The 17161-nt window shown below is 39.0% G+C and overlaps 1 protein-coding gene across 2 annotated transcripts in view; it reads right to left on the reverse strand.

The window, feature by feature from the left end:
• Nucleotides 1–17161, reverse strand: part of BTBD7 (BTB domain containing 7) — a 90567-nt gene that overhangs the window by 6002 nt on the left and 67404 nt on the right. For both annotated transcript variants that reach the window (XM_043921385.1, XM_043921386.1), the window contains exons 5-10: nt 14739–14814; nt 11300–11460; nt 7721–7864; nt 5686–5875; nt 2706–2884; nt 694–1131 (exon numbers count right to left, since the gene is read on the reverse strand). In XM_043921385.1, coding sequence (XP_043777320.1) covers nt 694–1131; nt 2706–2884; nt 5686–5875; nt 7721–7864; nt 11300–11460; nt 14739–14814 — 1188 coding nt within the window. The remainder of the gene's footprint in view (nt 1–693; nt 1132–2705; nt 2885–5685; nt 5876–7720; nt 7865–11299; nt 11461–14738; nt 14815–17161) is intronic.

A 17161-nucleotide genomic window follows, 5' to 3' on the forward strand; every position in this document is an offset into this window, starting at 1 on the left:
GACTAAGCAGGAAGACTTAAAAATCAATATTGGTTTTTTTTTTTAAATGTATTATATACAACAGAAATTCAACCTTCAATGCAGTGCAAGATTAAGCAAGGAAGTCTCGCTTAATTTATTAGCGACTAGAGCTGGCAACTGTGATTTCCAATTAAATGAGTGCTCTGATCAAACAGCTTGCTAGAGGCAGAAACACTCATGAGGGTCAATTTTCTGCCTCTTTTATGAATGGGGAGTCTCCTGCCACACTGTTCCTGATGGTATGCTCAGCTACAAGTAGCTTCCCCTTCCCGCCCCAGCAAAGCCTTTGGGAGAATAGCAGACTCTACAGAATAGAGGCCAAGAACAGACTCTAGACATGCACATGCTTGAAGAGTACACTGTGAAACCAGTAACATCATCACCTGTGTTGCCCAGTAACTCCACCTCATCCAGACACCTGCACGTGAACATAAGGGAAGGCACTCACTTCTTCCCACCACACACATCTTGTCTCTTTTCTCTGGACTTTCTCATCCACCTACACTCTTTTTTTCTCTCCAATTTCCACACTCCGTAAGTCTATGCTTTCAGCTTGTCAGTTACACTTCTGTGCACTGCTGAGTCCCAGGTAGGGCTCCTGGGGCCTAGGAAATTACTTTTAACATTCCAGAAACTTTTACCTTTAGGTAAGTCAGTGAAGTGCGGACTCACCACTTGTTTCTCAGATGCTACTGCTGCTGAGGCGGCGGCGGCGGCCACCGTCTGTCTCCCCAGCCCCGTGGTGCTGGCACAGTCAGGGGCCGCTGCCTTCACACCTGGCAAGTAGACTGGAGGCGGGCCAGCTTTAGGGGCTGCTCTGGAGTGAAACAGTGAGTGATTACAGGGATACGAAAACGAACGCGACGGATGCTGACTGGGAGGTCTCTGCTTCCAGCCTGCTTTGAGCTGGTTGTGGACTGGGGTCACTGGCGGGTGGTAGGGAGGTGGTGGTGGGGGTAAGGGTGGATGGAAGGCCACGAAAGAGTCCAGGTCTGTAAACATGGTTTCTGCAGTGGGCGTGCTGTTAACTCGACCTCTCCCAGACTGTCTCATTGTCAAGAGTGGACTTTCATCTCCAAAGCGTTCATCAGGGAAGAATTTGTGAGGATTCTAAGAAAGAATGGAGGGGGAGAAAGTTAAGATATTTGTTAGCAGATTTCCTGGACAGAAATTTACAGGCTGAGAGAGTTAAGTGAGTACCTAAGAAAACCACATTCCATAAAAGTAAAAGGCACAAGATATTTTTCTAGGCCTGAAGCTCAAGGAAAAATAACCTTAAAAACACTATGTAAAACAGCAGAGTACAGCCTCCAAAGCCTAAAGTACAGCTATTAAGGAGAGCTGCTTAACTGAATACCCCAGAAAGCAGGTCAGTAATGTCTTGCAAGATTATGTGATTGATAAAAAACAGCAAATAAAACCTAATTCAAATAGGTCTTTCGTATGAAAATAAAATTACCATTAAAAACCAAAAGCAGAAAAAGCATACAAGTGAAGATCCTCCTATAACTTTCTGATAAAACATCTGTACGCATTCAGTCTGAAATAAAAACTACAAAATACTATTATATAGGAAAAAGTTTGATTAATATTTTGATAAATATATGGGGATACTTAAATTATACAACTTACACATTTAAGAGATCAAATTAAGATGTAATTTAGAATGGCAAAGAGAACAGAAATGAACAAAAACAAGACTTTTAGGGGTGGAAACTACAGTAAAAATTGAAAATCAAGAACCTACAAATGGTCTTCTCCTTGCCTAGGGCCACCATACCATGTTCCCCTTTGAAAACTCAGGCTAAAATGGTTTGCAGTCAGTGGCACGAAAACAATGCAATCACTTGACCAGATGAAATCATAGTCTCTGCTTTAGTTGCTGTGAAGATTACACATTTTATACAAAAATACTACTGTTTTTTGTACTAAATAATTATTAGAAATGGGTTTCTTCCTGCTAGTTCAAAAAGCTTATATGGTTTGAACTATCATGCAAAAAAACTTGTAAAAGGGAGGAGAGATGGGAAAAAGGGGGGCATATCAGGGAAAGAAAAGCAGCAGAGGGTCAGAATTTTCTGCTTTCTCTTCCACCTCTGTTGGGTGTACACACCATGAGCTTTCAGGAGTCACCATTTACGTGCTCATTATGTGCAAGACACACAGCTGCTTTATATACAGCCACCTGTATCTTCACAATTCATTTTACAGGTAAAGAAACTGATACGCACAGAGGTTATATAACTTGCTCTAAGTTAACTAACAGCTAAGCAGCATCGCCAGGATATAAAACCAGTTCTCACTCTAGAGCCTATGCCCCATCCACTCTACCACACTGCCCCTCACTGGGGGCTTTCAGGTCATCCAAGACACCAGGGACAGTTGAAAAAGCACATACAAAGAAAAGGACATGCTATGAGGGCTCCTTGGGATGTCTGAAAATACTGCCTGAGTGACAGCCAAGGCTCCTTGTATTTTATTTTTTTCAGGTACAAAGCTGACTATTTGTCTAGACTTAGAAATCACACATTGCAAATTTCAAAAATATGACAAATAACACAAACATCACAAAATCCAAAAGAATACCAATATTTTCCTTATTAGTAACAGTTGATCTAACAGCTGATCTGATAGCGATCTAACACAAGACTCCCTGTTTGAGGGGGCGGAGGCCTGCTCCCCACCTGCAGGAGCTCCGCCGCGGCGTCGGCGAGCCCAAACTCTCTCAGCACGCGGATCTGGATCTCGTAGCTGACCGTGGCGCCCTCCCCGCAGTTGAGCGCGTAGGCCCTCTGCACCTGTTCCGTGTGCCGCAGCTCCTGCAGGCGTCTGACCATGTCCTTCATGACGAGGAGACGGGGAACTGGAAGGAGAGAAACAGTCTGTAGGCACAGTACCTGAGCCACCCAAGAGACCACCTGCTGAGTGCAAGGAAAAAAAAAAAGCATGTGTTCTGCATCAGAATCGTCTCATACATTTTTGATAGTATTTTAATTCCCAGGAAAGATAGTAATTTATATGCATCTAATTATTTTTTTAGGGTTTTAAAATTTCAGTGCCCCAAAGGCTCTTAGTCATACCAAAGAGCCCCTGAACTGCATTATGAGTTCACAGCCTAAATAAAATCTTACTTGCATATATTCTCTGCTGAATCTCAGGATACTTCAAAAGTCTTTTAAATATATTCACTCTTTTATTCAAATAATTTTTTGAGTCCTGACTATGCACCAGGGATTAGACTCAGGTATTAGGGTGCACAGAACAAAAGACATGATCCCTATCCTTACAGAGCTCTGGTTTTAACGAAGTAAACAAAATAAACCAGCACAGCAGAGGGCCGTCAGTGATCGCAGAGAAAGATGTGCAAAGGACACTGAAGGAACTGGAGGAAGGGGCCCCCAATCCAGACTGGAAGCAGGCAGCGAAGGCTTCCTGGACGAGGTGAGCTCTGATTGGAGTCTTGAAGAATGAGAGAAAACCAGGCTGGAAAATAAAGTGGAGCCAAGGTTTTCTGAGCAGAAGGACCAGGCACGTGTAAAACATGCAAGTGAGACACAGCAAGGCACAATCGGATGGTGCAGCCAGGAGACGGTACGAGCAGGAAGGGTAACAGGAGAGGAGGCGAGAAAGGTTAGGGGCAGACCACAGATGACCCTGCATGTCATGACAAGGAATTTAATTTGTATCAGGGGAACAACAGGCAGGCGCTTGTGTGGGGGATCCGAGTTGTGATGTGCTAAGTGCATTCTGAAAGGAGTGGAAAGCAGGGGTTGGCAAACTATCGCCTGTAGGCTAAAACCACTTTGCCACCTGTTTGTAAATAAAGTTTTACTGGCTCACAGCCACACTCATCCGTTTAGGTATTGTGTATGGCTGCCTTTGGCCTATGACTGCAGAGCTGAGCATAGTGCAATAGAGACTGCATAGTGCAATAGAGACTGCATATCCCACAAAGCCCAAAATATTGACTACCTAGCCCTTCACAGAAGATGTCTGCCACGCTCTGGTATAAAGGCCAGAGTGGGAATAAGGTTAGAGACAGGTTCACAGGTTAGGAACCTGGACTAAGGATGCAGCAGAGGGCTGGGAAAGAGGGGATAGTCTCTAAGTACCTATGAGACAAAATGACTTGAGTGGTCACTGATTATTAATTCTGGGAAAGGGGAGCAACTGTTTATGGAGTGCTTACTTTGTGTCATGCAAACTCCATATTACTCACAGAGCTTCCTTAAATCTTCACAAGAACCCTAGAAAGGAGATATCCTCATTTGACAGATGAGGAAATTAGTGCTCAGGGAAGTAAATGTCTTGTCCAAAGTCACACAAAGTGGCAGAGCCAGAGCATGTGCCCAAGAGTTCTCTCCAAAACCTGGATGCCTTACATCAGCATGGTAAGCGAGGAAGGGAGAATTTTGATGGTACAAGCATAGGGCCATGTCTCATTAAACAACAGAAGGACAAGTCCTGTTTTTCTGAGCACACTTAATTGTAGATCTCTTTGGGCTTTTGGAAGTGAGTTCTAAGATTAAATTATACTGCTACTCAATCGTATTAACTCAAGTTGATAAAGTCCATGATAATTACCAAAGGTTCAAAAGCTGCACAAACCAGCTACAGAAATACTTCCCTTCATACTGTTTATCCAACGTACACTTTATTAAATAAATACACAGTGGTCAAATCTGATAAGGCAACAACCAATCAGAGATTAGTTCTGGAATAAAACGAATGTGTTCAATTAAAAGTTCCGTCGTTATATCTTTTATTTATCCTTAATTGAAGCAGACTTCTCAGCAAAAAATGCATAGCATCATTTCCAGTAATGCTATAGCTTGCTGATTTTTTGGACTCTTGCAATGGTAAGTGACAAGAGCTATACATTTCTGACCCCCTAGATCTCCGTGGATTTTCTTGTTTTAGAAACTGACATGACAGCCCTTTGGTTAACATCAGCCCTGACTGACGCTCAGATGTTTTCGGACATGACAATTATACCTTGATCAATAGACAATAAGATGGAAGCCTGAATTACAACGCATGTAACATTCACAAAGCAGATCGTGGGAAACTCGATCTCCCAGAAACCAATGCAATCATATTTTGAGAGGACATATATAGACTTGAAGATCTAAGTCGATAGTACTCTCCCCAAAGACTCTTATAATGTGAGAAACACTCTATGGTGATGAAAAATCTGAATGCCTCTAAACCAGGGTTCTCAACAGGCAGTAATTCTGCCCCACAGGCACATCTGGCAACGTGCAGAAACATAAAAGTGCTTCATGAGACTATCACAAGGTGTGTGTGGGTGCACGCACATGTAAACACACGTGCAACCGGCATCTAGTGAGTACAGGCCAAGGATGACGCCGAACACCCTACAATGCGAAGGCCGGCCTCCACAAGAGAAAACTGTCCAACCCTAACTGTCAAAAGGGCCAAGGCTGAGAAACCCTGAGCTAAACCTAACAACGGCATACATTTGTTACTGTAAAATAAAATACAAAACAAAAAAACTTAGCTTATAAGAATTTATTCTTTAGTGAGAACAATGCATAAAGGGTATTGGAAGGTGGAAAGAATCAGCATATATAGAGGGGTTACAAAATATGACCAGATTATTCACTTGAATATAAACACCTGGCACAAGGTTAACTGCCTTACCTGGGATTTCGTTTGCTACCACTGAAGGAGGGCTTGACTGGTTGCTGCTGATCTGCTGGTGGCTGATCACGTGGCAGCACTGTGGCACAGCGTTATTGACCATGTAGAGTGTGTCTGGCACATTGGACATTCTAACCATTCGCAAACGCACAAGATCTGTTTGTTCCACCATCATCTCGTCTAGCACTGACTGAAAACAATTCAGTATTAACAGAATTAGTCAACCTTACACCTTTGGTAAATCACATTTAGAGAAAGATTACTGCCATCATCACATAAAAAGAGAATTAATTTACTGTTTCCAGTGTATAAAGCCTAAAATTAGTGGTAAAAGGAGAAAGTAACCTCTTTAATTTTTTTTCCTACCTCTTCAATGTTTAAAGGAGCTTTTTGGAGCATCTTTGAAAAGAAATAACCATTTTCTGAAAAGTCTGCTTTAACGGAAGTATTTGAAATTTGAAGAAGGGTAATAAAATGAATCAGAAGTAAAATTATACATTAAATCACTATAAAGAAAACAATGTTTATATGGACTAAATATCCTAGCCAATAAGAAATACTCAAAATATAAAATATTAAAGACTGATATTAAATTCAACAGACCTATACATAAATAATTGTTAAATAAGCTTCAGAGGAATCCAGTTCAACAAACTGCAGAATGGTCGAAATGGCATAATGTAAAACCATTCACCACATTTACTGTGGGCATTTACCCGCGTATGCACGGGTACTGCATATGCGTACATGCACAGGACTGAATGATTAGCTTGCGGCCACTCTACTTTGAGACAGCAGAAAGGAGAGTAAGTCGAGTTTATTATGGACCTTTTAGCACTAGACTCAACCTTCCACAGAGGCCTCAGCTGCTTGAGTGACTTTAGGCATTGACCCAAAGTCACTTTAGGCATTGACCCAAAGACTTGCCCAACCATTCTGCCTCCCCCGCCCACCTCACCCCATTTTACAATTATTTAAAGTGCCAATTGCTTCCCAAGTGGTAAAGAATCTGCCTGCAATGCAGGAGACCCCGGTTGATTCCTGGGTCAGGAAGATCCCCGCCACCCACTCCAGTATTCTTGCCTGGAGAATTCCATGGACAGAGAAGTCAGGCAGGCTACCGTTCATGGCGTTGCAGAGTCGGACACGACTGAGCAACTTTCACTTTCAAAGTGTCAATTACTCAATAAGGGGTAGATTATCAACCTCATCAATAAATCTCTCACAAATCCTTTCATATATGTATCTTAAACTAGGGATACTTCCAATAAAAGGGAGAAAAATTTTAAGGTAACTATGTTTCTATATCCAAACACATTATTTTGCCTGTTAATTCATTTCATTAAGCTTAAAGGTGATTTCTGACTTTCAAAGACTGTCAGTTCCTCAAAAGCTCACCCCGAAGCTCCTTGGCTGAACATGTCTAATAAAGTTGCAGTATTTCATACTGCAGTATTTATCATATTTACTTAGAGAGTTCTTTATGTTATAATATAAATGACAATATAATATAAATGACAATATAATATAATATAATGCCAACTTTTTATTTAGTAGACCTGAAATTTGGTTTTAGCTTGTATACTTTTTTGAAAGCTAAATACAATTTCCAACAGTCAGCACTACAGAAATATGTTATAGGAAGTCATGGCATTTCTTTAGTTTACAAAGGGAAGAAATTATGTTTGCGGTCTTTTTTCAAACATTTTTCCCACCCTGAAGATAACAACATACTGATGACCATTTCAGTAAAATGAAGAAGTTTTTTCCAAGCTAACAGTCTGCAAGAAAAACTAAGATGAGAAAAATGTAAGATACAACTTAATATGATTTAAGTTATAAAAATAAAAACATGCTTGATAATTAAACATTTTGGAAAACTACTCTGGTAAGAAGTCAAAGCAGAATTTAGTTTCACTTTCCTTATTAATTGGACATTTAGGCTATTTCCAAATATTTAATTGATACCACAACAGATATCTTTGTGTTTATAGTTTGTAATAAAGTAGTTTAACATCTTAAAATGGTTTATTACCTTTGCTTCTTCTACGTAGGGAGAGAACAGTCGAGGACGAACATAGATTCCAGCATTTTTTTGCCGTAACCAGGCATTTGACTTTCCACCTTCTGTTGTAGGAAGCATATCTGATGGAGGAGTACTAATCAAGCCTCTTTTCATCTTGAAAAATAAATTATTTTTTAGAGAAACAGACATGTGTGTAGCACGATATAACTAAGATAAAAATAACTATAAGTCAACATGTTCAAACTTTACCATTTAAATATGAACTTAGGAATGCACATGAAACTTAAACATATTTTGAATGTTTAAAAGTATTTAAAGGATTCAGAAAGCCATAAAAAGGTACAACTTTCCATTTTTCTTTAAATAGAGGAATGATATTTTAAAAAACAAGAGTTATATTAATTAAAAATATGAGTCAGACTAACTTTCAGAACTCCGATTATTTTCCTTACTCATCTAGGAATTGATTCCTCCCCCAATCTATCCTCCACAAGATGAAATAAGCACACCCTTGGGCCAGTATCTATAGTGCGAAGACAGCCAGTCTGCACAGTGGTAGGGGCGGGCTCTGAGGGAAGAACTCGGCTCAGACCTTAACTCCCCTTTCGACAGCTACGTGGCCATGGACATCTCCTCTTACCTGGGCGTCACCTCAAGGACCCGAATCAGCCCTGGAGATGGGACACTGCAGGACCAACTAAATGTGGTGGTCCTGTGGTCTCCACATCTATGCTGGGAGAATACAAATCAAGTACTGTAGCCCATGAGGTGGCTGTGAGGAGGAAACGAAGGTAAGGAAGATAAAAGGCACTTGGCACAGTGCTTAACATACTCTGTAAGAGCGCTGTGGCTACCAACCAATATTAGTAAACTTTTACTGGGGACTTATGTGTTGGGCTTCCCTCATTACTCAGTTGGTCAAGAATCTGCCTGCAATGCAGAAGACCCCAGTTCGATTCCTGGGTCGGGGAGATCTGCTGGATAGGGGATAGGCTACCCACTCCAGTATTCTTGGGCTTCCCTTTGTGGCTCAGCTGGTAAAGAATCCGCCTGCAATGTGGGAGACCTGGCTTCAATTCCTGAGTTGGGAAGATCCCCTGGAGAAGGGAAAGGCTACCCACGCCAGTATTCTGGCCTGGAGAATTTCATGGACTGTGTAGTCCATGGGGTCACAAAGAGTCGGACATGACTGAGCGACTTTCACTACACTTATTATGTGTTAGGCATGGGATATTAACAGCAGAGCTATATATTTTCTAAATCTATTAAACAAAAGTTCTAAAGTATTTTTCTAAAACAAATTGAATCTGGTTTTAGTCCCAGATTTTAAATGAAACCAAATATTGTTTCTCTAATATTATTCTTGCTAAATATAACAAACGTCATTGCTGCATTAAAAATGTTTAACTAATAAAATATAGCATTAGACATATTTTGAAAATAGGCAAAAAAATCCTATAACTCTAATCTGTTATACCTGTAGTATTGTTGGTATATTTCCTTCCAATATTTTTTGGATAAATTTTTACCTAACTAAATTTTAGAATACATAAAAGCACACATTTTTTAGGACAGCAAAATATTCTGTCAAGTGGTTATGCTATAACTTACTTCCCCTGTTATTAGACATTTAGGTTATTTCCAACTATACTTAATGATGATGCTACCAATGTACCAGCTACACTTCCCCTATCAGACAGTAATATTATTTCAAAAACTAGTGACCTAATAGGTAAAAAAGTGATAACTTATTGTCTTATTTTGCTTTCTTTATTCTATATGCGCTTACTAGTGAGACTGAACATCCTTCTAATCAGAGATTCCATAAACATTTGTTTTCTTCTAGTTTTTCCATATTTCAACTTAATATTTAATTCTTCAATCTAATATGGATTAATTTTGTGTGCAAGTGAAATGAGGATTTAACTTTAAGCACATTTCTTCCCTCCTCCACTGATGGGTTACTGTAGCACTGTTTGTGATAGCTTGTTTATTATATGTTTAATTCTTATATTAATTAGGATCTTCTTCTGGGCTATTTTGTCTTCTCTATTAGGCTAACATCACAGACTGACTGTTAAGAGTTTTAAAATATATTTTACATTATGGAAGAGTTGTTGTGTGGTTACCCAATCATGTACAACTTTTTTGTGACCCCATAAACTGCAACACGTCAGGCTTCCCTGTTCCTCACCATCTCCTGAAGTTTGCCCAAGTTCATGTTCATTGCATTGGTGATGCTATCTAGCCATCTCATCCTCTGACACCCTCTTCTTCTTCCGTGCACAATCTTTCCCAGCATCAGGGACTTTTCCAGTGAGTCAGCTGCTTGCATCAGATGACCAAAATACTGGAGCTTTAGCTTCAGTATATCAGTCCTTCTAATGAGTATTCAGGGTTGATTTCCCTTAAGATTGACTGGTTTGATTTCCTTGCTATCCAAGGGACTCTCAGGAGTCTTCCCTAGCACCACAGTTCGAAGGCATCAATTCTTTGGCGCTCAGCCTTCTTTACTGTCCAGCTCTCACAAGTGTATGTGACCACTGGGAAGATCATAGCCTTGACTATATGGACCTTTCTCAGCACAGTGATGTCTCTGCTTTTCAACACACTGTCTAGGTTTTTCAGTTTTACTGCCAAGAAGCAACTGTCTTCTGATTTCATGGCTGCAGTCACCATCCACAGTGATTTTGGAGCCCAAGAAGAGGAAATCTGTCACTACTTCCACCTTTTCCCCTTCTATTTGCCATGAAGTAATGGGGGTGGATGCCATGATCTTAGTTTTTTTTTAATATTTAGTTTTAAGCTGGCTCTTTATTATCCTTATTTTTTCTTTTATAACTTAAAAAATTCTTATCAGTTTTTTCCCAGATGACTTTTACAATGTTTCTGTGCAGTTGAAAAAAACTATTATGTTTACAGCATCTTATTAAAGTTATAAACCAATCTGTGAAGAGTATTTTTGCCAACCACAGTAGTAGTGAAAGTCGCTCAGTCGTGTCTGACTCTTTGAGACCCCATGGACTGTAGCCCACCAGGCTCCGCCATCCATGGAATTCTCCAAGCAAGAATACTGGAGTGGGTTGCCATTTCCTCCTCCAGGTTGTCAACCATTAACTGGAGCAATTCTTATAGTCTAAAAAAATTCACATAAAAATTGTGAAAGTAACATGATCAGTCAGCTCCATTAATTTTTACCTGAAACACAATTATAGGATTCATTTACCCCTTTTACACTGAACCAATCTCTTCCTCTCTTGCTCTCTGATTTACTGCTATTCTTAAGACAGTCTCCAAAGGTAACTTCTACTCTTTCCATTTAAAATGAGGACTACTTGATCTACACTGATAAATTGCTGGATTAACTCCATTTAAAGACTATGCTTTTGCAAAAGTAAGACATACACCCAACTCAAGTCTCATCCACTAAACATTTATTTGTGCCATGTGCCAGATACTGGGGACATAACAAAACAGACATCTCTCTCTGTCTTCATGGAGTTTAGTCTCACGATACTCCATTAGGAGAAATGATTTTAAAAAAAGACATTATTTTCATGAAAGGGATAAATGAAGAAAGATACTTACTGCATCACTTAGGACTTCACTGTTTATAGGCAAGATGTGTTCAATTCGCACAAAGGGTAAGAGAGAGGAAAGGATCTCTCTAAGCTCTTCGATGTCCAGGTCCCGTCTTTTCACTCCTCTCTTGTTCACACTATGAGCAGTGCCACTCAGTAAGTTTGGCTCTATGACAGAAACAGAAAATGAGAGGTCTCCACTCAAATCCAAATTTCCAGAGAAAGGTTCTCTTTCTTCTCTAAGTATACTTTCAGTAACCCTCTGTATTAAATTTACCTGCTTCATAAAGTGTTATAAATAAGTTATTTTTATGGCTTAAGAAGTTTCCTTAATAGAGATATTCTTGGACAAAGAAAAAGCATGGTGTCAATAGTATGGTAACATTCTTTATAACTGTTCTGCATTAAAGAAGACAGAATACTTTTCTGCATACTAACTCAAAGGAGAAAAAACAACAATCTATTAAAATCTAGTTTGATCAAGGGCTTTTTCTTAATGTTCCTCACTTTTGGGGCCAGTTTTTTTTTTTTTTTTTAAATATAACTTACAATAAGGGTAATACAGAACAAATGTTATTTCTGTTAATTGTAAGTTATGAGTATGCTCATTAGGCTACTATATAGATTTAATAGGAATTTAATGAGTATCTAAAATTATATCACCTGATACCTTAAAGCAGCAAAACCTAATATACACTCTATTTAAGAATTTTATGAGTCTCCTAAATTTCCACAGAAATGTTAATGCATAAAAGTTCATGTGTAATATATTTCCACTGTCCACAGCAGAGAATAAATGTTTTCTTCATGGGGTATTAGTGAAAGAGGAAGATCTGAAGTATATATATGCTTTTTGATAGTGAGGTGGGAAGGAAAATAACATATATGGGGAATTTTTTTTTTTTTTCATATATGGGGAATTTTTAATCATATCTTTAAACTAGGGGGCTATATATATATATATATTTTTTTTTTGCTTAAAAATAAGATCTTTATCATTCACAATATAAATGCTGGATTTTTTTCATAAATACTACAGGTAAACTGGTATTTTCCCTTAAATAATGTGATAAAGAGATATTGTTTTTTGAGAGGCTTATTAAAATTGTTGCCAGTGTGTGGAAAAGCGTTTTTGTTCTTGCCTTGTTATGCTTTGGCTTCAATATGTATATAAGGCACTGCTTTTCAAAAGAAATTTTTTCTCAAAGTAGTGGTGTCCCATTTTCAAACGAAATATTCCATGAAATCCCAAGATACATAACAGGTAAGGGCAGAAACCTTATACATGAAAGTGACTGAAATAAAGGTGCAGTCTGGTCCGTGCAGCTTCCTTCTCATCTCTGTGGAAGAGACTCCCATTCTAACCCAGCCAGAAAACCACTGAACAATGGAAACTTTATCAATGATGCTCATTATCTGCCCCAAATAAATATGACATATCATTACCAGCCTTACATCAATAAGCCTTTGATGATTATGGAACCCTATATACACTCAGTTCTTGTTACTTGGGGTGGTATTGTTCTATAAAGCCACCACAACAATTAGTGGATACTGAACCATTGCTCCTAAGGGAACACAGAGTTAGGTTCCTTTGAGCCTCTGGTCACAGTATTTTTGTCAGCCAATGAAGACAAAGCCCTGTTTCATGTATGTTTCTGTTTAAGGACACCTTGTTAGTATATACTGTTGATTCATTAACAGTGAGCTCACAGCCCACAGCACTGTAACTCATGCACCTGAACAATGCTTATCTAACACACATTTTCTCCATAAGGCCCATCATAGCCCTCTTGGACTTAGGAACACTAGACAGTATTAATAGTGTTACACTTGGAGGCTATCTTAGACAGTGGGTTTACTAGAAAATCCTACTAAGATATAAAAAACACAGCACTAAAAAGACTATGAAAAGGCCACTTGTTTGAGAATTGACAGCGTATCACTCTGTTCACCATAAGCTGGAAACGTATGACAGGGGACTCAAATCTGTCATTCTGTGCATCTCTGCAAATGACTAAAAGTGTCATGAGCACTGATTTGGGGATCACAAATAAATTTTAGCAAGTAGGTGAATCTGCAAATTTAGAATCTGAAAAGCAGCAGCATAGACCGTATACCGGCATTTCAAAAATGTCCCAAATTAATAGTAGTGGTTTTTATATTTTAAAAATTCAAACAAGTATACTATCAAGGGTGAAACAGATCACCAGCCCAGGTTGGATGCATGAGACAAGTCCTCAGGGCTGGTGCACTGGGAAGACCCAGAGGGATGGGATGGGGAGGGAGGTGGGAGGGGGGGATCGGCGGGATGGGGAACACATGTAAATCCATGGCTGATTCATGTCAATGTACGGCAAAAATCACTACAATATTGTAAAGTAATTAGCCTCCAACTAATAAAAATAAATGAAAAAAAAATTTCAAATCTGAAACTTCTAAAGGCTTCTGCAGGCCACAGATTAAATTAGGAGAATTAGATAGGAGGACTGCTTTTGTTTCCTAGAGCTTGGCAGCAGTATATTAAAGGAACACTATAAAATGATTTGAAGGCAGGTTCAGCTTTACTTTTTAAAAATATTTTAAAATGTGGGCAGAACAACTCTAAGTATACTAAAAGACACTGACTTGGACACTTCAAACATGTGAACTTTATGGTATGTAAATTTATCTATATAAAGCTTTCAAAAATGAGAGGAAAGGGAAACCTGCATTTAATTTTTCAAATTAAAATATTTTGAAAAAATATATATATATATTTTGATTTGGGTTCACTATATAGACAAACACAGAATTATATAGAGGAAATCACACCGGTGGGTGGGCTCACCCTAGACAGAGATGTGAGACTGCTACATAAGCACAAGCTCCCAAAGTTAAGATCACAAGAGACATATGGTGCTGGCATCTTCTTCTGTAGTAGCCCCTAGTTGGAGGCCATGCAAAAGTATCATTTCTCCTTTACCTTTCACAAAAACTTCAAATAAACAACAAACATGCTTTCCTTTGGTAGTCATATTTTTTTTTTCTCGAGCAACATTCACATAGCATAAAATTTACCATTTTAACCATTTTAGAGTGTACAATGTAGTGGCTTTTAGTACATTTATAATGCATCACTACCACCTAAATCTAAAATATTTTCATCAACAACATGCCTTTGTAACACTTTACTCATTAATTGAAAAATTACACTCTAATTATAAATCATTCAATATACATTATTAAACACACAGGAAGAGAACATTAAGAGTTACAGTTTAAAGTGCGAAATTAAACTTTCTGATATGTTTATTTCTAACCAAGTATACCCTTTCCACTAAAGGATTTTTACTGATTGTAAATATTTCTATTTTCACAAGGCAACAGCGGTAACTGTCAAGACTGATGTGCAGCATATACTTCTGGGAAAAACTTAAAGTTGCAAGCTAGTTCTCTGAGCTTACCTCTGTCTGCTATTCTCTTCATTAACTGATGCTCACCCCATTTAATCAGATATTTAAGGATATCTTGTTCACTTGCCTATAATAAAAAAGTTTATATTTATTTTAGTGCAATCAGATAGACGTTAATCTCATTAAAGACTCTTATGTCATAAAGTATATACAATGTGCAACATGCCATGTTTCACTCATTACACTGGCTGTTTCAAACGTCTGACCTAAACCTATGGTATACCAGGAAGCAAATACATAGACCCAATTATATACATTTGGTCCAGTAACCTCACTCTTGGCTCAAACTAAATTTTTACTCTTATTTCCATCTTTATTTATTTTTTAAACTGTTTTCTTTCCCTGTTTTAAATTTATCTTACTGTATGGTTTCTATATAGCTGCCTTAAATTCTTTTGGGGACAAGATGGAGATTAATACATGAAAGTAAAAGTGTAAAGATACAGTGTTACTGCTATCTCCTTCAGGAGCAGAAAAAAACAAGTATGGCAACTTGTCTTGGCAGAAGACACTACTGATCTCCACGAAGTATGCTGCTGACTGGTGAAGGACCCCTCAGGCACAGTCTGAGAAATGGCAATGTGCTTCTCATTTCTTTGTACTGCACTTAAAATCTTAGGGCATAATCCAGGTTGCTCTCCAAGTTTTTTACATTCTAAGAAGAAACGCAAAGATTCTAAACAGTCATCAAGTTCAGTTCAGTCGCTCAGTCATGTCCAACTCTTTGCGACCCCATGGATCATGTCATCCTGTGTCGTCCCTTTCTCCTCCTGCCCTCAATCTTTCCCAGCATCAGGGTCTTTTCAAATGAGTCAGCTCTTTGCATCAGGTGGCCAAAGTATTGGAGTTTCAGCTTCAACATCAGTCCTTCCAATGAATACTCAGGACTGATTTCCTTTAGGATGGACTGGCTGGATCTCCTTGCAGTCCAAGGGACTCTCAAGAGTCTTCTCCCAACACCACAGTTCAAAAGCATCAATTCTTCAGCACTCAGCTTTCTTTATAGTCCAACTCTCAAGACATCCATACATGACTACTGGAAAAACCATAGCTTTGACTAGATGGACCTTTGTTGGCAAAGTAACGTCTCTGCTTTTTAATATGCTGTCTAGGTTGGTCATAGTTTTTCTTCCAAGGAGAAAGCGTCTTTTAATTTCATGGTTGCAGTCACCATCTGCAGTGATTTTGGAGGCCCCTCCCCCCAAAAAAATAAAGTCTCTCACTGTTTCTCCATCTATTTGCCATGAAGTGATGGGATCGGATGCCATGACCTTAGTTTTCTGAATGTTGAGTTTTAAGCCAACTTTTTCACTCTCTTCTTTCACTTTCATCAAGAGGCCCTTTAGCTCTTCTTTGCGTTTTTTCCATAAGGGTGATGTCATCTGCATATCTGAGGTTATTGATATTTCTCCTGGCAATCTTGATTCCAGCTTGTGCTTCATCCAGCCCAGCATTTCTCATGATGTACTCTGAATATAAGTTAAATAAGCAGAATGACAACATACAGCCTTGACGTACTCCTTACCTGATTTGGAATCAGTCTGTTGTTCCATGTCCAGTTCTAACTGTTGTTTCTTGACCTGTATACAGATCTCTCAAGAGGCAGGTCAGGTGGTCTGGTATTCCCATCTCTTGAAGAATTTTCCACAGTTTATTGTGATCCACACAATCAAAGGCTTTGGCATAGTCAATAAAGCAGAAATAGATGTTTTTCTGGAACTCTCTTGCTTTCTCGATGATCCAGCAGAAGTTGGCAATTTGATCTCTGGTTCCTCTGCCTTTTCTAAATCCTGTTTGAACATCTGGAAGTTCACGGTTCACATACTGTTGAAGCCTGGCTTGGAGAATTTTGGGCATTACTTTGCTAGTGTGTGAGATGAGTGCAATTGTATAGTAGTTTGAGCATTCTTTGGCATTGCCTTTTGTTGGGATTGGAATGAAAACTGACCTTTTCCAGTCCTGTGGCCACTGCTGAGTTTTCCAAATTTGCTGGCATGTTGAGTGAAGCACTTTCACAACATCATCTTTCAGGATTTGAAATAGGTCAACTGGAATTCCATCACCTCCACTAGCTTTGTTCATAGTGATGCCTCCTAAGGCCCACTTGACTCAGCATTCCGGGATGTCTGGCTCTAGGTGAGTGATTACACCATCATGGTTATCTGGGTCATGAAGATCTTTTTTGTGTAGTTCTTTTGTGTATTCTTGCCACCTCTTCTTACTATCTTCTGCTTCTGCTAGGTCCATACCTTTTCTGTCCTTTATTGTGCCCATCTTTGCATGAAATGTTCCCTTGGTACCTCTAATTTTCTTGAAGAGATCTCTGGTCTTTCCCATTCTATTGTTTTCCTCTATTTCTTTGCTTTGATCACTGAGGAAGGCTTTCTTATCTCTCCTTGCTATTCTTTGTAACT

Source organism: Cervus elaphus, chromosome 13, assembly GCF_910594005.1.
Source record: "Cervus elaphus chromosome 13, mCerEla1.1, whole genome shotgun sequence".
Classification (NCBI taxonomy): Eukaryota; Metazoa; Chordata; class Mammalia; order Artiodactyla; family Cervidae; genus Cervus; species Cervus elaphus.